We start from the raw sequence: 19846 nt of genomic DNA, 5'->3' as shown, positions 1-19846 counted from the left end.
CAATATGCCCTCAATAACTGTAACCTGACATACTGAATGTGGACTAATTTTCTCTTGAGAAATAAGGTGTGTAATTGAAATATACTTGTATAAATTCAGACATAATTTTTCTAATTGATGCAATACCTTTATTCAAAGGAGAATATTGTAGATACAACAAATTCATGTTGACAACAGGACTTAAAATAAGCATAAACCCAGATTGACCATTTGCTAACCTTACCCACTGCTTAAGTGAGTTTTTAAATTTTTTTTAAAGATTTTATTTATTTATTAGAGAGAGAGCACAAGCTGGAGGGGGTCCGAGGGGGAGAGGGAGACACGGGGCTCCACGTGGGGCTCGATCCCAGGACCCTGGACCTGAGTTTGAAGGCAGACGCTTAACCGACTGGGCCATCCGAGCACCCCTTAAGTGAGTTTCTTCATAATATATGTGTATAAGTAGACAAATACAAATGGGTAGCTGTTAGGAGTGTTTTTTTTTTTTTTAAGATTTTATTTATTTATTTGAGAGAGAGAGAGAGAATGAGAGACAGAGAGGGAAGAGGGTCAGAGGGAGAAGCAGACTCCCTGCTGAGCAGGGAGCCCGATGTGGGACTCGATTCCGGGACAGCAGGATCATGACCTGAGCCGGAGGCAGTCGCTTAACCAACTGAGCCACCCAGGCGCCCCTGTTAGGAGTGTTTTTATTTTAACTTTTTTATTTTGCAGAATTTCAAATACGGATACAACTAGAGTGGCTAGTATAACAAACCCCTCTGTAACCTATTACACAGCACCAGTGATTTTGTTCTGTCTGTATCCTCTCTCGGCCCAGATGATTTTGAAGCAGTTATCAGATCATTTCATTTGAAAATATTTGAGGTCATATCTCGAATGATAAGAAAGACTTCTTTTAAAAACATAACCGCAATTCATTGGCACACATGAAAAAAAATACAAAACACATTTCCTTAATGTTATCAAGTCTTTGTTCAGATTTCCCTGATTGTCTCACAAATGCCTTTTAAAAACAGTTTAGTTTGTTTAAGGTCAAGAGGGGTTCATATATTGCAATTAGGTGATGTCTCTTTTAAAAAAACATCTTTTTTGAGATAGTAACATACCATAAAATTCACCCCTGTAGAGTGTACAGTTTAGTGGTTTTCGTGTATTTACAGAGTATATTCATAATCTGAATTTAGAACACTTTCATTACCCCCTAACAAACACCTACTTATTAGTAATTATTCCCCATTCCTGCTCTCCCCACCTCCCAGCCCTACATAATGACTAAACTACTTTTTCTCTCTAAAGATTCACCTATTTTGGGCTTTTCCTATAAATGAAACCATATAATGTGTGGTCTTTTTTTGTGTCTGACTTCTTTCACTTAGCATAATATTTTTAAGGTTTATCCAGGTTGTACTATGTACTAGAACTTCATTGCTTTTTTATGGCTGAATAATTTCCATTGTATAGATATACTACTTTTTATTTATTCATCAGTTGATGGGCACTTGATTTGTGTTGTTTCCACTTTTTGGCTCTTAAGAATAATGCTGCTCAGGGGTGCCTGGGTGGCTCAGTCAGTTGAGTGGCTGCCTTCGGCTCAGGTCATGATCCTGGAGTCCCAGGATCGAGCCCCGCATCGGGCTCTCTGTTCAGTGGGGAGTCTGCTTCTCCTTCTGCTCCTCACCCCACTCTCGTCCTCACTCTCTCACTCTCTCTCTCAAATAAATAAAAAAATCTTAAAAAAAAAAATTGCTACTCAGAACATTTGTGTGCACGTTTTTGTATGGATGGATGTTTTTATTTCTCTTAAATATGTACCTAGGAGTGGAATTGCTGGGTCAAATCGTAACTCTGTGTTCAATCATTTGAGGACCAGTCAGACTGTTTTGCATGGTGGCTGCATCATTTTACATTGCCACCAGCAGCGTATGAAGGTTCCAGTTACTCACCAACACTTATTATCTGTCTTTTGCTTTTAGCCATCCTAGTGATGCCAGATGGGCCGAGGTCCTGAGAGGGAGGGCCTCAGGCCTCTTGCTTTGAGTGTTCTTGGCTTTGTGTGAGAAAGAATTCGAGAGCAAGCTGTTTAGAAAAACGGACAAAAATTTATTTAGAAGTGAGAAAGGAGTTACGTCACAGATAAAATAGTGATCTCTTCTCCCAGGTGAGGAAGAGGACCCCCCCTTTGCTTCTAAGAAAGGGTTTTATAAGTTTTAAAATTAGCTAACTCTGTAGGGAGGGGCTTACTCCTTAACTTTGGGTTTATCATTTACATTGGGTAGTTAGTTTGGCCATTGTCTTAGGGTTGTGAAATTACCCACAGGGAGCAATTTTAAGAATGTCAGGCCTTTGTGGCTTTTACTGCCAGAGGGGGTGGGGTCTTGTGGTCTTCCATGAGTCGAATCTTGTGACTCTGTCTACTACCTGCTGACTTTTAGGTTAAGGGTCAGTCTAAAACCAGAATGGCTTTACTTTGATCAGCTTGTCTCCTGAGTCTCCCGTCCTTCCTACCTCACTAGTGAATGTGAAGTAGTATCTCTTTGTGGTTATGATTAGCATTTCCCAGATGAAAAATGAAATTGAACATCCTTTCATGTTCTTATCGACCATTTGTTTATCTTCTTTAGAGAAATGTCTCTTCAAATCCTTTGCCATTTTAAATAAATACTGAATGGTAAGAGTTCCTTATATACAGGCATAACTTGGATATATTGAAGGTTTAGTTCCAAATGACGGCAATAAAGTGGATATTGCAATAAAGCATGTCAAATAAATTTTTTGATTTCCCAGTGCATATAAAAATTATTATTTACACTATACTATAGTCTGTTAAGGGTATAATAGCATTGTATCTTAAAAAAAGCACTGTATATGTTTTAATTAAAAATAATTTATTGCTAAAATATACAAACCATCATGTGAGCTTTCAGTGAGTTGTAATCACTGATCACAGATCACTATAACAAATATAATAATAATGGAAAAGTTTGAGATATTGCAAGAATTACCAAAATGTGATACACAGACACGAAGTGAGCAAATGCTTTTGGAAAAATGGTACCAATAGGCTTGCTCAACACAGGGATGCCACAGACCTTCAATTTGTAAAAAAAAAAAAAAAAATGCAACATTTGCCAAGTGCAGAAAAGTGAAGCATAATAAAACGAGGTATGCCTGTATTCTAGATACATGTTCCTTATCACATATTGGATTTGGAAATATTTTTTTCTCAATGGGTGGCTTGTTTTTTTTTATTTTTTTAACAGTGTCTTTTGGAGCACATAAGTTTATAGTTTTGATGGTGTCCAGTTTATCTTTTTCTTGTTGATTGTGCTTTTGGTGCCATAAAGATCATTGCCTAAACCAAGGTCATGAAAATTTATGTGTATATTTTCCTCTAAGAAGGTATATATATGACAGTTTTATCTCTTATATTTAGGTCTTTGATCCATTTTGAGTTAATTTTTGTGTGTAATTATCAGGTAGGTGTTCAAATTGATTCTTTCAGGGGCGCCTGGGTGGCTCAGTCATTAAGCATCTGCCTTTGGCTCAGGTCATGATCCCAGGGTCCTGGGAATCGAGCCCCACATCGGGCTCTCTGCTTGACGGGAAGCCAGCTCTCCCTTTCCCACTCTCCTTGCTTGTGTTCCCTCTCTCACTGTCTCTCTCTCTCTGTCAAATAAATAAATAAATAAAATCTTTAAAAATTACTTCTTTCATATGTGCATCTCCAGTTGTCCTAGCGCCATTTTTTTGAAAAAATGATTCTTTCCATGATTTAATTGTTTTAGCGTCCTTGTCAAAATTCAGTTTACTATGAATGTGAGGGTTTATTTCTGGATGTTAATTTTTTCGCACTGATTTTCACTGTTTAGTCTAATGCCAATACCACACTGTCTTGAGTATTGTAGGTTTTGAAATTAGGAAGTGGGAGTTCTCCAGCTTTGTTCTTTAATTGTTTTGATTTCAATTTTTAGGGATTGTGGTTTTTGAAATTTAGTTTTATACATATATAAAATATTTTCACAATTCTGAATTTGAGTCTACAAAACAATTTACAAAGAAGTCTAGCTTCTATTCCTATCCCCTCTGCCCTTTCCTTCCTTGCCCCCTTTTTTATGGGTTGTCTGTTTTTAAAAGTAAAAGCAAATTCATGTATGTGTGAATAGATCTCTATGTGTGTGTATATTCTTATCTCCCATCTTTTGAGAGATAAATGGTAGCATACGATTTATACTTCTCTCCACCTTGCTTGTTCCAATTAACATTATGTCCTGGTGTTTACTCCATATTGCATGTAGACATATTTCCCATTCGCTTTTATAAGTTGTGTACTACTAGATTGTGTGATATGCAGTCATTTATTTAGCTAGTCTCCTTTTGGGATTCTTTCTTTTTTTTTTTTTAAAGATTTTATTTATTTATTTGATTATTTCTAGTCTTTTGCTATTACACATATTTTTGTTGTGAATAACCCTCTGCACTTCTTTTTATATCTTTGTCAGTGTATCTTTGGATAATCCGATTTTGCTAGATGTTGCAAAACACTCCTTTAGTGGGGTTGTGCCGTGCTGTCATTTCACCAGTATTGTAGGAAATGCCCATTTTTCCCACAGTCTTACTATCACTACATGTTCACTGACTTTTGTATTTTTCCCCCATTTGATAGGCAAGAAATCATGTCTTTGTGTGGCTCTATTTTATGGATCTCTTACAAAGAAGGTTGAGGTTTTTTTTATATATATAAATGATTAAGAGTCAATTGGGCACCTGGCTGGCTTAGTTGGTAAGAGCATGAGACTCTTGATTTTGGGGTCATGAGTTCGAGTCCCTTGTTGGGGATAGAGTTTACTTAAAAAAAAAAAAAGGGCCAGTTGCATCTGTTTCTCTGAACTGTCATAGCTCTACCCATTTTTATATTGTGTTACTGGTTTTTATTTTTAAAAGATTTTATCTATTCATTGTGTTAACATTTATCACTGAATCATCAATGCTATGTATAGCTGTTTTTTACTGGGCTGAGAGACTCCTTGTAATAAAAAGTTTGAATCCACATTTTGATGTTTGATTGCTGACAACTTTTTTAAACCTCACCTCTCCCTCTTTTGCCCCATATAAAGCTTCCCAGCAGGTCTGAAAATGGCTGGAGAGAGCAAGGAAAGGAGGCTGGGTTGGGATTTCTCAGTTGGCTGGGATTAGGGCTGGGGTGAGGGTTCCCCTTCACTGATTAAATATCTGTCAGCACCAAAGGAGGGAGCACTTGGGTTTTCTCATCAGCTTCCTTCTCTGGCAGGTGACAGCCAGGGCACGACTGAATTTGTTAGCTGTTGGCTTCCGGATGGGCCCTACCTAATCTCTTTGGGACACCATGCCAGAACAGTCTCTTTCTACTGTCTGAAGGCCAGGCTGGGTCTCTGGCTTGGCTTTGGGCCTAGTGTGATTTGAAGAAAGGATATCAAGGGAGAAAAAGAAGAATGAGTTGAGGGGAGAATGTCTTTATATCTATAAAAGAGCTGATAAATAGGCTCTTAAGACATCTCTGATAAATGTTTGACAAGGTGGCTGCATTGATGGCCAGCAGTCCTGTGACAGCATTATTTCCCAGGATGCTTTTGAGAGAAAGCTCATTGGTTAATAGGGCATTTTGCCTTTGATCCTTAATAATTTAATCAAAGGACAATACATCTGTTCTAGGGTCCATTATAATCCCTTGTTTTAAGGCCAGTTAGAAGACTTGTGATTGCCAAGGAAAGACTTTTGACTTAATCAGTTTAGAGCTTGAGGCTTGGATTTGACTGTACTTTGTGTTAGAATTGAGGCCTTTGAATTTTGAAATTGGTCTTAGAGCTGAAACCATAAAAAATTTCAATCTCGGTAAGGATCGGTCTAACATTTTAAGTGCAGTTGGGACTTGGAGCTATATAACGTGTAAAATGGAATGATTACTTGATTTCAATTGATACTGGTAAATTTGTGATAGATAAAGAAAGTAGCAAGAGGTTCCTGGATAAGTTTCTCAAAGAGCCACCAGGAGACCTTAAATTTCACCAAACTCTTTACCATGTCTTTGTGTGATAAGATTAATGGTGTTAATTTTCTTTTTGCTGTTTTCTGCCATGATTGTATATTACTTTCTCATCCTTTCATTAAAAGTGCTTAACAGATTTTTACTTTAATAATTTTGAAATTTGTCTTTTGAATTTTGAATAAACTTTTGCAGATTTTTGGAAAAATGAAGAAGGAATTTATGTGATTCACATATCATAATAATTTTTATTTATTTATTTATTTATTTATTTATTTATTTATTTATTTATTTTCCCGATTGGGGTTTTACTATGCAGGAAAACAAAAACCAAGGAATATAGTCCATTTCAGTCTTCATGGTTCAAGTAAAAAAAGTTCTCATTATTCAGGTACACACTTTGGCCAAGCCAAGTTTAGCTTTATCACATTTAAAAAATTCATGTATAAAAAATAAGTATCAGTCCAAAATATAGATTATTTTAAGAGCCTGCAGGAAATAGAGAAATAATTAAATTTGGTGGAAATGTTAAAACTGCCTGAAATTCAGAAAATGTAATATTGATGTATTGTATGAAACATTATTCTTAGGAGCAACTGCACTCAGGGATAGTTTGTTTTGCTGTTTATGTTTAGACCAGAGGAACTCAACATGGATCTCTTAATTCATGTTACTAAGAGGGGCCCTTCAAGCGCTCCCTTCCCTCTGCCCAGCACTCCAAAAACCCTCTTGTGGTCCTATTGCCCCAGCCTTTTGAAGCAGCATAATGGCCAGCCATTCTAGAATTGTAGAGCTTTTTGGAAATTATTCTTTTAAGGGAATAAGTCTTTAAGAATTACTGGTTCAGACATACATGCCTCATAACAGTCTAGATTGCTTCAAAATATGAATTAAGCTGTAATTAAATTTTTTATGTTTAATTTTAAACCTTAAATTTATGTATGAGTAAGACCCAATATTTTAATGAAAGTAGGAAAATAGTATATAGTATCATCTGTTTGTCTCAAATACAAGTACAGTGAGTAATAATGGGAATGACAACATAACAGAATAGCACTTGTATATATTTGCCCAAACTGAATTAACTTTCTCTAAATTCAAGGTGTACGCAGGTTGAATATTTGATCTTAGTGACTGTTACGCTATCAGTTCAATGCTTAAACACTGAAGGAGGCATTTCTTTATTCACACAGCCTTTTTATGTATGTATATGCTCATCTGTAAATAGTTTTCATGTTTGGTATCTAATTACTAAATATGTGTATTTCAAATTAGTCTGTGTGACCCTGTGTTCTTCTCTTCAGAAGCATCAGTAATACATTTGGCCAATAGTTTGAAATATGAACTGTAAATTAACATAGCATATAATCTTGATAATATGAAAAGAGTCCCAAATACTTTTTTGAAATGTTAACATTAGAAAAAAACAAAACTACAATCATCAGCTCTATTTCCTGAAAATTCAGTTGAGGTAACCTCTGCAAGTCACAGCTCCACACTTGCACACAGTTCTGACTCTCTTTTTGGCTGGGTTGTGGTCAACAGAATCTGAAGATATATCTCCAGAACCTTTCATTTGATAATCAGAGGTGAGCTCTTCTCCAGCATTTATGGTTCTTGTGGAAAATAATGCTATTCGGGGAAGACGGGTGTCAAGGTTGTCAATAAAAACATTGAACACCTGAAGATTTGGGTCACAACTGTGATTCACAAAATGAGAGACATTTCCATATCGGGCTGCATCCACTGTGAATTCATCAGATTCATAATCCAGATCAAAGAGATATGTGATTCCCTTGTTGTCATATAACTGCTCCCGTCTTTCAGCTTCTTCACTTGTGATTACCTCTCCAACATATTCCATGACAAAACTCATTCTTTTAATCTTCACAAGGGTTTTTACACCCCAGCCACAGCCATTGCTAGTTCGAAAGATGCAAAGAGAATACTGGGTGCCTTTTTGTACAATCCTATTGGGACAGTCGGGTCCACATTGACACCTTGAGTTGCATTCATAAATGGGGGTACCAGATGGGATTTTAATTTGCTGGTTTTTATTATAAGCCAAAAGAACTCCAGCTTCAGCAGGACATTTCTCAAAGAAGCAGTCTGTACCTGAACAACCAAAGATAGCTTCATTGACTAAGCTGATTCCAGGAGCTGGTTTGTATTCATTAATGTAGTAGAAGTCTGAAGGTAGGCCCTCTAAGTCAACAGTATTTTCAACAAAAATCATTCCTTTATGATTCTTTCTTCTCTTGAGTTCATCTTGCCATCTCTGCAGAGCTCCCCTTTGTTTGGCCTTCTTTACAATATATTTGGCAACGGCAGGTTTCAAAGCTTTGTTATTGTCTTTTAGAGATATTGCTTTGCCTTTGTTTACCAGAGATAAATAATTATGCTTGTCATTAGAGAACTGTTGAAGTAGTAATGGGCACTTGAGATTTTACAAAGGTTCCCAAGTATTTGTAGAATCTGGCCATCCTTTCCATTTTACAAGATAATACTCCATATCCTCCGCACCTCGGCCCCAGCCTCCACCATCTTGAGGAGCTTTCATTCCTATATATTCTTTTAAAAGCTGTTCATATGTTGTTTTTAGCCATAGGATTTATACTTGCTTTGATGAATACATGTTACATTTGTTGTTATACGGTAGGGATTCTGAATGAAAAAATGGCAGTTCATTTATATATAAATATAAAAGCTGCTCTAGATAAGTAATTAATGATTTATTTAAACATTGGCTCTCTTGGCAGGTTCGGTGGCCAAGAACTTCTTCACCAAATCAAAGCTTTCCATTCCAGAACTCTCCTACATATGGTAAGTATAATTAATGCCATATTAGTATTATAGTGTCATTACATACCCATTCCTTAGCTCCTACTTTTGCATTTTGAAAGTCTTATCTTTTGAATGTTTTCTCTTTTAAGATTTTATTTATTTATTTGACAGAGAGAGAGCACAAGCAGGGGGAGCTGCAGGCAGAGGGAGAGGGAGAAGCAGGCTCCCCGCTGAGCAGGGAGCCCGATGCGGGGCTCGATCCCAGGACCCTGGGATCATGACCTGAGCCGAAAGCAGATGCTTAACCAACTGAGCCACCCAGGCTCCCCTTGAATGTTTTTTTAAAAAGGATTTATTTATTTATTTTAGAAAGCACAAACGGGGAGGGGCAAAAGAGGGAAAGAATCTCAAGCGACTCCCCACTGAGTGTGGAGCCTGACACGGGCTCAATCTCACGACCCTGAGATCATGACCTGAGCTGAAATCAAGAGTCAGACACTTAATTGACTGTGCCACCTGGGGGCCCCTTGAATGTTTTTTTTAACAAACTAAGAGAGTGAATAGAACTTAAGATTTTTGTTGCTCTGAAGTTATTATAACTATATTATATATAAGTTATATGAAAGAAGTTATTATATATAAGTTATAAGTTACATGAAAAGCACAATGTTCAGTGTGTGGTGCACTGTATCTGTTAGCTGTTATTTAAAAATTAATTTCACAATTATTATCCTCCTCTAGATCCCTTTCCTGTCTAAACAATTGTGTGGGCATATGAGCATTCCCACCTTGTGAATTTTATTTTCAGATATTTCTACTTGATAGGATGCAAATAACCAGAGGATCTTGAAAAACTCTTCTTTAAAATATTTTATGAGGCCAGGTGAACAGAAGGTCCACAAATGTTTTGGAATTAAGTCAAATTTGACTATTCTAGCTGCCTCTGAGCTTCATCAGTTTGGCTGGTGTTTATCAGCTGGGCCCTAGTTCAGGCTTGCAGCTGTGGTGCGCATTGCATCTTGCTGCTGCGCCGGCTGCAGCCCATGCTCCAGAAGGGCTGTACCGGGACAGTCCAGATGGCTGATTTGCGTTTATGAGAACGCTCGGTGTCTCTGTAAACTCCCGGCTGTGTGTGGGCTCTTCTTCCTCAAGCCTAGGGGGGAGAGACCACGCTGATATAAATATATAATTAAAACATTGGAATATTTATGTAAGACTTTTTTCACGAGGATTTACAAAAATTGTGGCAGGATTTAAAATTGCTTGTCATGTTTTGTGCATTTTATTGGAAAACTATTCCAGTAACACTTGTGCGTGCCAGTGTATCTGGGATTCTGAGCTGGATTTAGGTTCTTTAGCAATATATTCTAGCATAATTCTTTTTTTTTTTTTTTTTAACAACAAGCCTTATATTAGATTTTAAAGCTGGGGGGGGGGGAAAGGAATTATCATTTTGAAAAGAAGACACTCTGTTTTGGCAGAATTCCCAGTCTTAACATTATTGGCATGAGGCTTCCTATCTTTTTGTTGAGACATACCCATGAAAGCTGAATGGTATTCTCTCCACCCAGTGTTTGAAACCGTTCCCTGACTTCTCACCCTGGGGTGCTGCTTTCAGGGCTGGTGTATTCTAAATATTGAAGGGGAGGAGAATGTGAATGGTCCAGAGGAAAGTTAGGGAGCTTACCTTCTGTATTTCTTCTTTGAAATAGTGATACCTTTCCAGCACGGTTTTATATCTATGTCTTATACACCTAAGAGACTGGTTGATCTTAGTTACTTTGGCAAATAGGTTTCTTTTGTGCTGAGTAAACAGGTCTGTGCCTTTCAGTGGGAAACACTGACTGAAGCAAAGATAAGCCTTTTCAAGACTTCCTTTTTTCCTTTCTGTCTTATCTGGTTCCAGCCTTCTCAAGTTGCTGGTTTTATCTGAAAACATAATTCAACCAGTATTTATTACTACTGTTATTATTTTTGTAAAGATTTTATTCATTTATTTGGCAGAGAGAGAGAGAGCGCGAGAGAGGGAACACAAGCAGGGGGAGTGGGAGAGGGAGAAGCAGACTCCCTGCAGAGCAGGGAGCCCGATGCAGGACTCCATCCCAGGACCCTGGGATCATGACCTGAGCCGAAGGCACACGCTTAACGACTGAGCCACCCAGGCGCCCTATCAAGCAAATTTTTGATACAACATTTATGTGACTTAAAAAGTTCAGGGTTCTTCCTTAAAGCTGAAAAATTAAGTGCTCATTTCTGAGCTTGGGTAACTGTATAATGGCTGGGACAACTGTAAAAAGGTTGAGGCCAGCCCTTCCTCTGACTATTGTGAGTGCCAGGTCTGGAGCTCTTCACACCACCCATTTACTGAATGTCGACTAATGAATTCTGAGCCTTATTTTCCTTTTTGTGCTATAGTTTCTTGTCTTGTGTGCTCAGTGTTGTAAAACAGACCTGCCAGAGAACCTGAAGAGTGTAAAGTTTTGTTTATAAAGTGGTGCTGGTACCAGTGCTGTTGATCAGCCGTCGTCCTCCAAGTGCTCCCTGAGATTTCATAGGAGTTTGGAGACTTTGCAGGGCCACCACCAGAGAGCCTGGGAGTTGTGTTTGCATATTTTTTTTTTTTTAAGATTTATTTATTTTTTTTTTTTAATTTGAGGTGGGGAAGGGGCAGAGATGCAAGTGGGGTGGGGAAGGGGCAGGGGCAAAGGGAGAGGGAGAGGGAGTCTTAAGCAGACTCTGCACTGAGCACAGAGCCGGACATGGGTCTCCATCTCAGGACCCTGAGATCATGACCTGAGCTGAAACCAAGAGTCGGATGCTTAACGGACTGCGCCACCCAGGTGCCTCATGTTTGCATATTTGAGGCTGAGTATCTTTTCCTCTAAGCCCCATGTTAGGTGCTTGTGACATGTTATATTTAGGGAACTTAGTGATGCTGACTGCGATGGAGCCCTGACCCTGCCTGAGTTCTGTGCTGCGTTTCATCTCATTGTGGCTCGGAAAAACGGTTACCCACTACCTGAGGGCCTGCCTCCGACTCTGCAGCCAGAGTACCTGCAAGCAGGTAAGGCCTCATCAAAGTCCTAAACCTTTGACATTTTCCATCCAGGCCTTATTATAAGCACTTTTTGTGCCTTAAGGTGGTATCCAGGCACTTTGCGGAGTCTTTTGTGTCTAAAGTTCTTTAACCGATATTAGCCTCTCACATCTTACGATATAAGTAATAGGGATGATGTGGGTAAGTGTGAGTCATCTGTTATTCCCATTCTATTGTTCTCTGGATGGATTTGAACCAGTCACTTACCCTTTCATGAAAATTGTGGAGTAGGCAAGTACTGAACTTCCTAGCTGATATAAAATGAAGAGAAAGATCTTCCTGTAGAGCCAAGTGCTGACTTGGCATTTTTAGGTACATCCTAGTGTCCCCAAGTGGCCTGGGGCAAAGGAATGGAATGGAACTCTTATACCTAATGAAGTTAAAAAATTACATGCCAGGAAATGTACAAAGCGCTGAGATCGTAATGTACCCTTGAAAAATTTTTACATCTGTATACATCTATGTAACTGCAATCAGATAGAGATATAGAACATTTGGCACACCACAAGGTTGGACTAGAACTCTTTGTCTTTCTCCTTAATAAAGCTATTACCCCCAGACCCTTTCAATAAGAAAGAGTCATCGTGAGTCTAACATTTATATCAATTCTTTTGGAAGATTAAGTGTCTCTTGCCCTTTTCAAAGGCAATGGGCACTGATAACGATTTCTGTTACTCAGAGAAATATAGCTTCCATTCAAAGGGTCCAGAAACAGTTGGTGCTGTCAATAAGCTTTCTCAATTTTTAGGGAAGGCCTCTTAAAAACATGAGACCTCTAGTTATGGATGATTATTGGCAAGGAGGAGCAATGTCTAAAGAAACTGAATAGTCTTTAACAGAGTACACATTTCGTGTTTAGATTTGAAAAAGGCCCTAGTTTCTCATGTCTTGTCCCTTATAACAACACTAGATTTAAAGTGGCCAGTGACTTATCTAAGTCAGTCTTGGGGTCTCTGACTCTTAAATAAAAAGTCTGTCATTTTCTGTATTTGGTAGTGAGTGGGCCAAAGCTCAACCAAAGGGAAGAGACCAAGTGTGTGGCCAGTGCCAGTGGCAGGTAAACATGTTGGGAAGAGTGACCCATTCTGGGATCTTCCCCAAATGCCTCCATAAAATGTATGAAGGGGAAAGTTCAGGCAGTAGAGGCTACTACTAATTTCAGAGCTTAGACTTTGCAAATAGCAGCTGCTTTCTGACTGCAGCAGGATGTAACTCCAGCCTGCTACCCTTCCTTCCAGGCTGGGGGCGACCCTCATGGGTCCCCAGGAACCAGTTTGCAATTGGGCAGCATGGCAAACAGCTCTATTTCTACTTTGGTGTCTATCTCACCATCTTTTTTTCTCTCTGTTCCTCCTGGATTGAGGCAAAGAAGAGCTAACATCCTTGGGGCTATCTTGGCAAGGGTGTAGCTTTCATAACCAAGTCAGTATCAGGTCATCCAGGAGCCCCTTCTCCTGGGAGCAGGGCCACATGGAGCTTTGTCTCTCTTTCATGGGGATGAACAGCTGACCAGAGGGCAAAGGTCTGCTCCCGGGCTATTTAGTTACATTTAATACTGTCACTGTTTCCTATTGCGAGCCCTGGGCAGAGTCCTGGGTAACCTTATTTCCCCAACCCACACTTAGCTTTCTGTTTTTGGGTCTTGATGAATGCTGTTGTACTGTTCTGATGCCCTATGGCCATGGAATCTCTGCCAGGTGTCATGACTCCTTGTTTGAGGAGTCACTTTGTAGGTATCCAAGTATTTCATGGATTGTTTCAAAAGCTACTGATAAAATTTAAAAAAAATCTGAAAGCCCTGTGCAAAAAGTGTGTTAACAGAAGACAAGTAGCTTCCTTTGATTCCTTCACTGCTGCAAATGGCTGCTTTTGCCTTGCTTATGCAGTAGCGGGGAGTCTGTAAAACAGAATGCCAGTCAAGAGGCATCTTCCTTTCATTTGGAATGAAGCCCCGTGTGTGTTCCTGATCTTTTGTGGAGGCTGTCAGCATGCATTTAGACAGAAACAACTGAAGAATTCATCACATACCCTTCAATTAAACAAAACTGCACGTCGTTTCCAGAGCTCGTGGGATTCATCTTAAATAATAATTATACAGTTCTAACAAAAACCATGAGAGACCTCATAAAACTCCCATCAAACTCAGTGATGGTATATTTTAGGCAAACCCTGCGGGTTTAACAGTTAACTTTTTAATGTTTATCACTCATGTTTATTTTTGTATATAGCTCAAGAAAATGGCCAGAACTGTCTAGGTTTTCTCTGTACTTTTAGACTTTGCATATATGAGTGATTCTGTTCATTTTGGGGGTTCATTTTTATGGTATCCCACTTGGCTTTTTTAAAAGCTTACCTTTTGTTGCAATTTTTTTTCTGATCTACATTCAGTCTTAGAAAAATCTAATCCAGTTTTCAATAAGATTGGTGAAGAGTATAAATTTGGTTGATACCATCATGCATTTACAATTATACAAGCTTGTTTTCAATAAAATAATGAAACAAATTGTTGTATCTGATTTTTTCTCTAATAGTGGAAATTAACGGACACAGTTGGAAGGAAAAGTTGGATTACTTGGTAGCTTACCCATGGGCCTTTGATATTTTCCTGTCTAGGTGACTGCGTGGATTGTGGTATAGATTTTTACTGTAGAGTTTGTTAAAAATAATTGAGCACTGTGTTACTCTCGCTGGTCAAAATGCTGTATAGAAGAGCATTCTTACCGTCATGGAACTTGCTGGCAGTTAGAGGATCGATGTTCAATAAACTCATGTACTTGTAATTGGAGGCAGTGATAGGTGCTGTGGAGAAGCACAGCTGCAGCAAGAGGGTGTATGACCTTGGGGAAGACTTCCTTAAATACTTGAGCTAGGATGTGAAGGATGGGCTAAGGGCTATGTAGGTGAAGAAGGGGGCAAGAGTAGGCTCTGGGCAGAGGGGGCAGCGGGTATGCTGCAGAGGCCCTCAGAGGGGACTTGGAGCACAGGAGGCATGGAAAGTGCAGGTCACAGCAGCTGGAGTGCTAGGAGCTAGAGCTGGAGGGGCTGGGGATGAGGCTGAAGAGGAAGGTACGGAACAAACCATGGGCAATGACGTTGATGGGTTTTAAGCAGGGAAGTGCCACAGAGTTGCTGTCGGAAAGGATTATGCTGGTTGCTGATTGGAGAGCAGGTTTTGAGGAGCAAGGGTGCAAACTCAAAGACCAGGTTATGGCAGCAGTCCAGTCAGATCCACAGGGGGCTGGCACTAGGGAGGTGACAGTGGAGTTGGAGAGATGGGGACAGGCTAGAGAGAAATTTAGCAGTTAACAATTGCATTTGTAGGTTTGGAAAGTGTTAGGTTTCTCTGTAGCAAGACCCTCTCATGATAAAGCTTAAGTCATGTAATTCTAGTCAAATCAACTGATTGGTAAAGTAGAAGCAGAAATCTTAAACCTGCTCGTGTGGCCGGATTGTGGAATGGTACTTGGAAAGGTGTTTTGCTGAGTTTTTACCAAGGAAATGAGACTAAGTGGTATAGTCAGAAAAAATCGCCAGCGCCCGAGATTTGCCCTACTTGATATTGTTGCAGGATCGCAGGGTTCTTGTCTCATAGAGTCGAAGAATGACCTCTCAGACACAAAGGAGTGAAGTGAAAGTTTATTAAGTAAGGTGAGAACAGAAAGGAAAGAAAAAGCTCTCTAGAATGAGAGGGGTCCTGAATGGGTTGCCACTGAGGGCTTTTAGGCCGGTCTTTTATTGAAAACTTGACCCAGGGAGCTTGTGGCCTTGAGATTCTTGGGCCATCTTGGTCTGAGCAGGGACTATTGATAACACCCTTAATGACTGACTGCTTTGAGGTTTGGTCAATTTCTGTGATTACACTGTAGCTGCCAAAGAAAAATATTGCCTCACATCCGGGGCCAGATGGTCTGGTCTACTCCCTTATCTCTTGTTCACTCTTTCAGAGCCTAGTCAAGGGCCCCCTATCTCTCCCTGCCTATACCTTAACCCTCTCTTTACTCAATATCAGTGAAATTCAGACCAAAGTAAGCAAACGAACAATTTAAGGTGCTTGTACTAAACTGCATGTGGTAGCTGTTAGTGGCCAGTACTTTACTGCAGAGGGAAGGTGGCATTTCAAACTCTGGTGGGGGTGGGAGGGTGAGAAAGGATTAAAAATAATGCCAGTCCATTTTTAACATTTGATTCAAAAAATTGTTTAAATGTGGCATTAAAATTTTGATTTCTTAATATCTGGTCTTGACAAATTTGTAGCTTCTGGTTATTGTCTACCATGATCTGCTCTTTCCTCCTTGAGATATTGACCAATTTCCTGGTTGTTGAGACATTTCTTTCTTAATTACTTTGTGACAAAGTGGTGAAACAGAATCTGCTTCTCAGAAATGGTGTGTTGAGTATTAGTTTACCAAGTAGCATAATCCACTCGGCTACCCAGCTAACATAGCAGCTTCTGTCACTGTTCTATGTTAGAAGAAACCCAAAATGTGATTCTTCTCTCCTTGTTGTAAATCAGCAAGAACTTGTGCTCTTGTTTTTGTTATTTCTGCTAACCAAAAGAAAAGAGTATTTTATAAAGTCTTCTTGGTCCCCTATCATTAAAAGATCATGTCTATTTCAAACAATAATAGCTAAAATGAAGTATTTCCTTAGTTAATGTTTATAGCATTAAAACTATCACCAGCTACTGCCATTTAAAAATTAATGCTGGTAGCATAGTTAAAATGTGAAGTATTGTGATAGTGAAGGTTACTACTATGTTACAACGTAAATGCTGACAGTTCAAGTCCCTGGTCTTGCACTTACCAGCTATATGACCTTGAGTAAGTTGCTTAACTTCCCTGCTCCTTAGTTTCATCACATGTAAAATGGGGATGATAGAAATAGTAGGTTGCGTATGTGAAGAACTTAAAACAATACCTCGGCATGATTACTGCCATAAGTAGTGTATTGGTGCTGGCAGATTTTGTTGTTATATTTCCTAAGCACAGAAGAGCTGATAGGAAACAATGCCTGCTGTGAATATAGTATATATTCTTATGCATTTTTGTTTCTTCTTAGCCTTTCCTAAGCCCAAGCGGGAGTGCACGCTGTTTGATTCTTATTCTGAGTCAATGCCTGCGAACCAACAACCCCGTGACTTGAATCGGATGGAGGTAAAAGATCTTCATATGTTAATAAATAAGTATGTGTGTGGAATTAAAATCCATTAGCCTGTGTTCTTTACAAACTCTAGAAAATCCACTTTCATAACATTTTCTCTTCATGCCAAGTCCTTATGTTGAGGCTCAGCCTTTCAAATCTAGACACCAGATATATCTATAATTACTTTTTTCCTTTTCTTCCTAGAACTAGATTTAGTGAAATAAGCAAAGTAGTCTCTTGACCTTCTAGGGGTGAAATGTAGGTGTAGACAAAGTAAGCCAGAAAAATGCTAGGCAAGTTGTTTATTTTAACCAAGCTTTAATTTTGAAGTAAATGTAGGAAAGTATTTTTAGTAACTGAGTATGAACAAGGTTTAATGGACCCAGAATAGTTTTAAGAGGAAGTTTGAGAACTGTGTAAGAGGATCCCAAAATACAGTCAAAGCTGCCTTCTCCCTCAGGGTTTTTAGTGTTGGGACCAAATGAAGACTGATTTGGATTATCCCCAAGAGAAATCTGTAGAATTCCTACAGTGTTGGGCCATTGATGTAAGGTCCTAGCCACATGCTTAGGTATGCATCAATAAATAGGAGTCATTATGGTTATTGTTAATGTCAGCACACTCTTCATCATCATCATCACTGTTACGATTGCTGTGATGACACCTTATGATATCTGCTGTTCCCATCCTAAAAAAAAGTCTGGAAATGTGTAATAAATGGAGGTTTATTTATAGGCTGCTATTATAGTCCCCTGACCCTGGTTAAAACTGTTGCAAGATGATGGAAGTCAGATGCAGGATACAGGGCCATTTCTTTGATTTCTTGCAACTGTGTGTGATTATTTATTTTTTTCCACGGGGCTCTCATGCATATAGTCTGTGTTGCAATGACATCCTCTGTTCTGCTGTGATGGAATCAGCCTGCTTCTGCAGTGTTCCCTCTGATAACACCTCTCTTGGCCTCTCTCCTACTCTTTCTTTGAGTCAGAGCCTCTGTTACTTTCCTTAATAGATTTCTACTCATGGGAAATAGGTATAAAGTGACATCAGGAAGAGTGATAAATGTGCATTTGAAGCGTTTTAGGTTTTTAAATTTCTTTTTTTTAAGAATGTGTATGACGGAGAAACAGATAACAATAATTAGCCACTTTTCCCGACCCTCTGTATACTCTGGGGCTGCTGGCAATGTCTGGAGACTTAGGCAGTTGCCCTGTTTTTGTTTGTTTGTTTGCTGTGGGTCCCTTTGCTTGTGTAAAATTATGAGGTTGATTTATTGAAAAATGTCATAAATTCTTATTCTTTCTCGATAAATGTTATGTTTCAACTTGCCACGGTATCAGGTGGCCTTTGCCCTTCCAACAGAAACAAATAATGCTGTGTTTTAGAGAAATTAATTACTGGCCTGTGTTGCTTTCTCCCATGTAGTCATTTATCATCTGTCTAAAAGGAAAGGAGCCAATACAGTTGGCTGTGAAGTCTGTAAACGGAGATACTTTTAGACACATGCACACTCTGATGTCCTTGATGACATTATGGATATTCACCTTTATGGACGTGATGTGCAGCTAGTTTTATGTTAGATACTTTTGTATACTTTAAACTAGCTCTTTTGATGGGGGTTGGTGGTAGTTAAAATTCTTTGCTTTGCCCTGTCCAAACAAGAAAGCAAAACAACAACCACCACCACCACCACCACAACAACCACAACAATAACTCTTTCCCCACAAAGTTGTTATATTCTAGGGTGAGGTGCTTTTACATAGTCATGTAATAATATACAGAATTCAAGGACGAAGTAATGAGGTTAATTGAGGCTTTGGCCATTCTGGAAGTGTAGGTCAAATTTTAGTAGCTAATGAATAAATATTTCATTTTCTTCTATTTTATTCATTGTTCTTTCTACCAATCTTTTAATCTCTCATGAATGCATACATGGGATTTAAATAGATCTTGGTACTAGTCCTGTGAGGGATGGCTCCATATAGGTGTTTGTGCTGTGAATGAAGCTGTAGCTGATTCAGGTCATGAGAACTTTGCTCAGCAGTACAGATCAGATCTCTAGACAGCAGAGCTGTAACCATGTACTTGTTTCCTTCAAGAATTAAAGATTATAATTTCAGGTAAAGTCCTCTTTAGCAGTGCTTCTTAGATTACTAGATTTCTTTCTTTTGTAAACAGCTTTACTAAAATATAATTCACATACTCAACTGAAGTATACAATCCGGTGGTTTTTAGTGTATTAACAGAGTTGTGCAACCATCAGTATAGTCTTATTTTAGAACGTTTTTCATCACTCCAGAAAAGAAAGCCTGTACTCATTAGCACTCACTGACTGTCCTCCCTTCCCCCCAGCCTCTGGTGATCAGTAATCTATTTTCTGTCTCCGAATTTGCCTATTGTGGATATTTTATATAGAATCATAGACTATATGGGGGTTTTTTTGGTGACTGCTTTCTTTTGTTTAATATAATGTTTCATTTTAAAAAAAATTTATTTATTTGAGAGAGAGAGCAAGTGAGCACAAGCAGGGTAAAGGTCAGAGGGAGAAGCAGACTCCCTGCTGAACAGGGAGCCTGATGTGGGGCTCGATCCTGGAACTCCAGGATCATGACCTGAGCCGAAGGCAGATGCTTAATGGACTGAGCCAGCTGGGTGCCCCTAGTATAATGTTTCAAAGTTTGTTCATGTTCTAGCATGTATCAGTGCTTCATTAGTTTTGCTGAGTAGTATTCCATTGTGTGGATCTGCCACATTTTGTTTGTCTGTTCTTCAGTTGATGGACATTTGGCTTGTTCCCACTTTGG

General features: G+C 39.0%; 1 protein-coding gene and 1 pseudogene across 1 annotated transcript in view; one reads left to right on the top strand and one right to left on the bottom strand.

The window, feature by feature from the left end:
• Positions 1–19846, top strand: part of REPS2 (RALBP1 associated Eps domain containing 2) — a 191663-nt gene that overhangs the window by 51420 nt on the left and 120397 nt on the right. Inside the window, exons 7-9 of the mRNA XM_088028580.1 lie at positions 8779–8842; positions 11725–11867; positions 16959–17053. Of these exons, the coding sequence (XP_087884706.1) occupies positions 8779–8842; positions 11725–11867; positions 16959–17053 (302 nt within the window). The remainder of the gene's footprint in view (positions 1–8778; positions 8843–11724; positions 11868–16958; positions 17054–19846) is intronic.
• Positions 7482–8531, bottom strand: LOC114200439 (histone-lysine N-methyltransferase SUV39H2 pseudogene; annotated as a pseudogene).

This window comes from Eumetopias jubatus, unplaced genomic scaffold, assembly GCF_037043125.1.
Source record: "Eumetopias jubatus isolate StellerSeaLion01/CBP00866 unplaced genomic scaffold, mEumJub1_p1.0 scaffold_11, whole genome shotgun sequence".
NCBI lineage: Eukaryota > Metazoa > Chordata > Mammalia > Carnivora > Otariidae > Eumetopias > Eumetopias jubatus.
The sequence above is the reverse complement of the archived record's forward strand: the minus strand, read 5'-3'. Positions and strand labels throughout refer to the sequence as shown.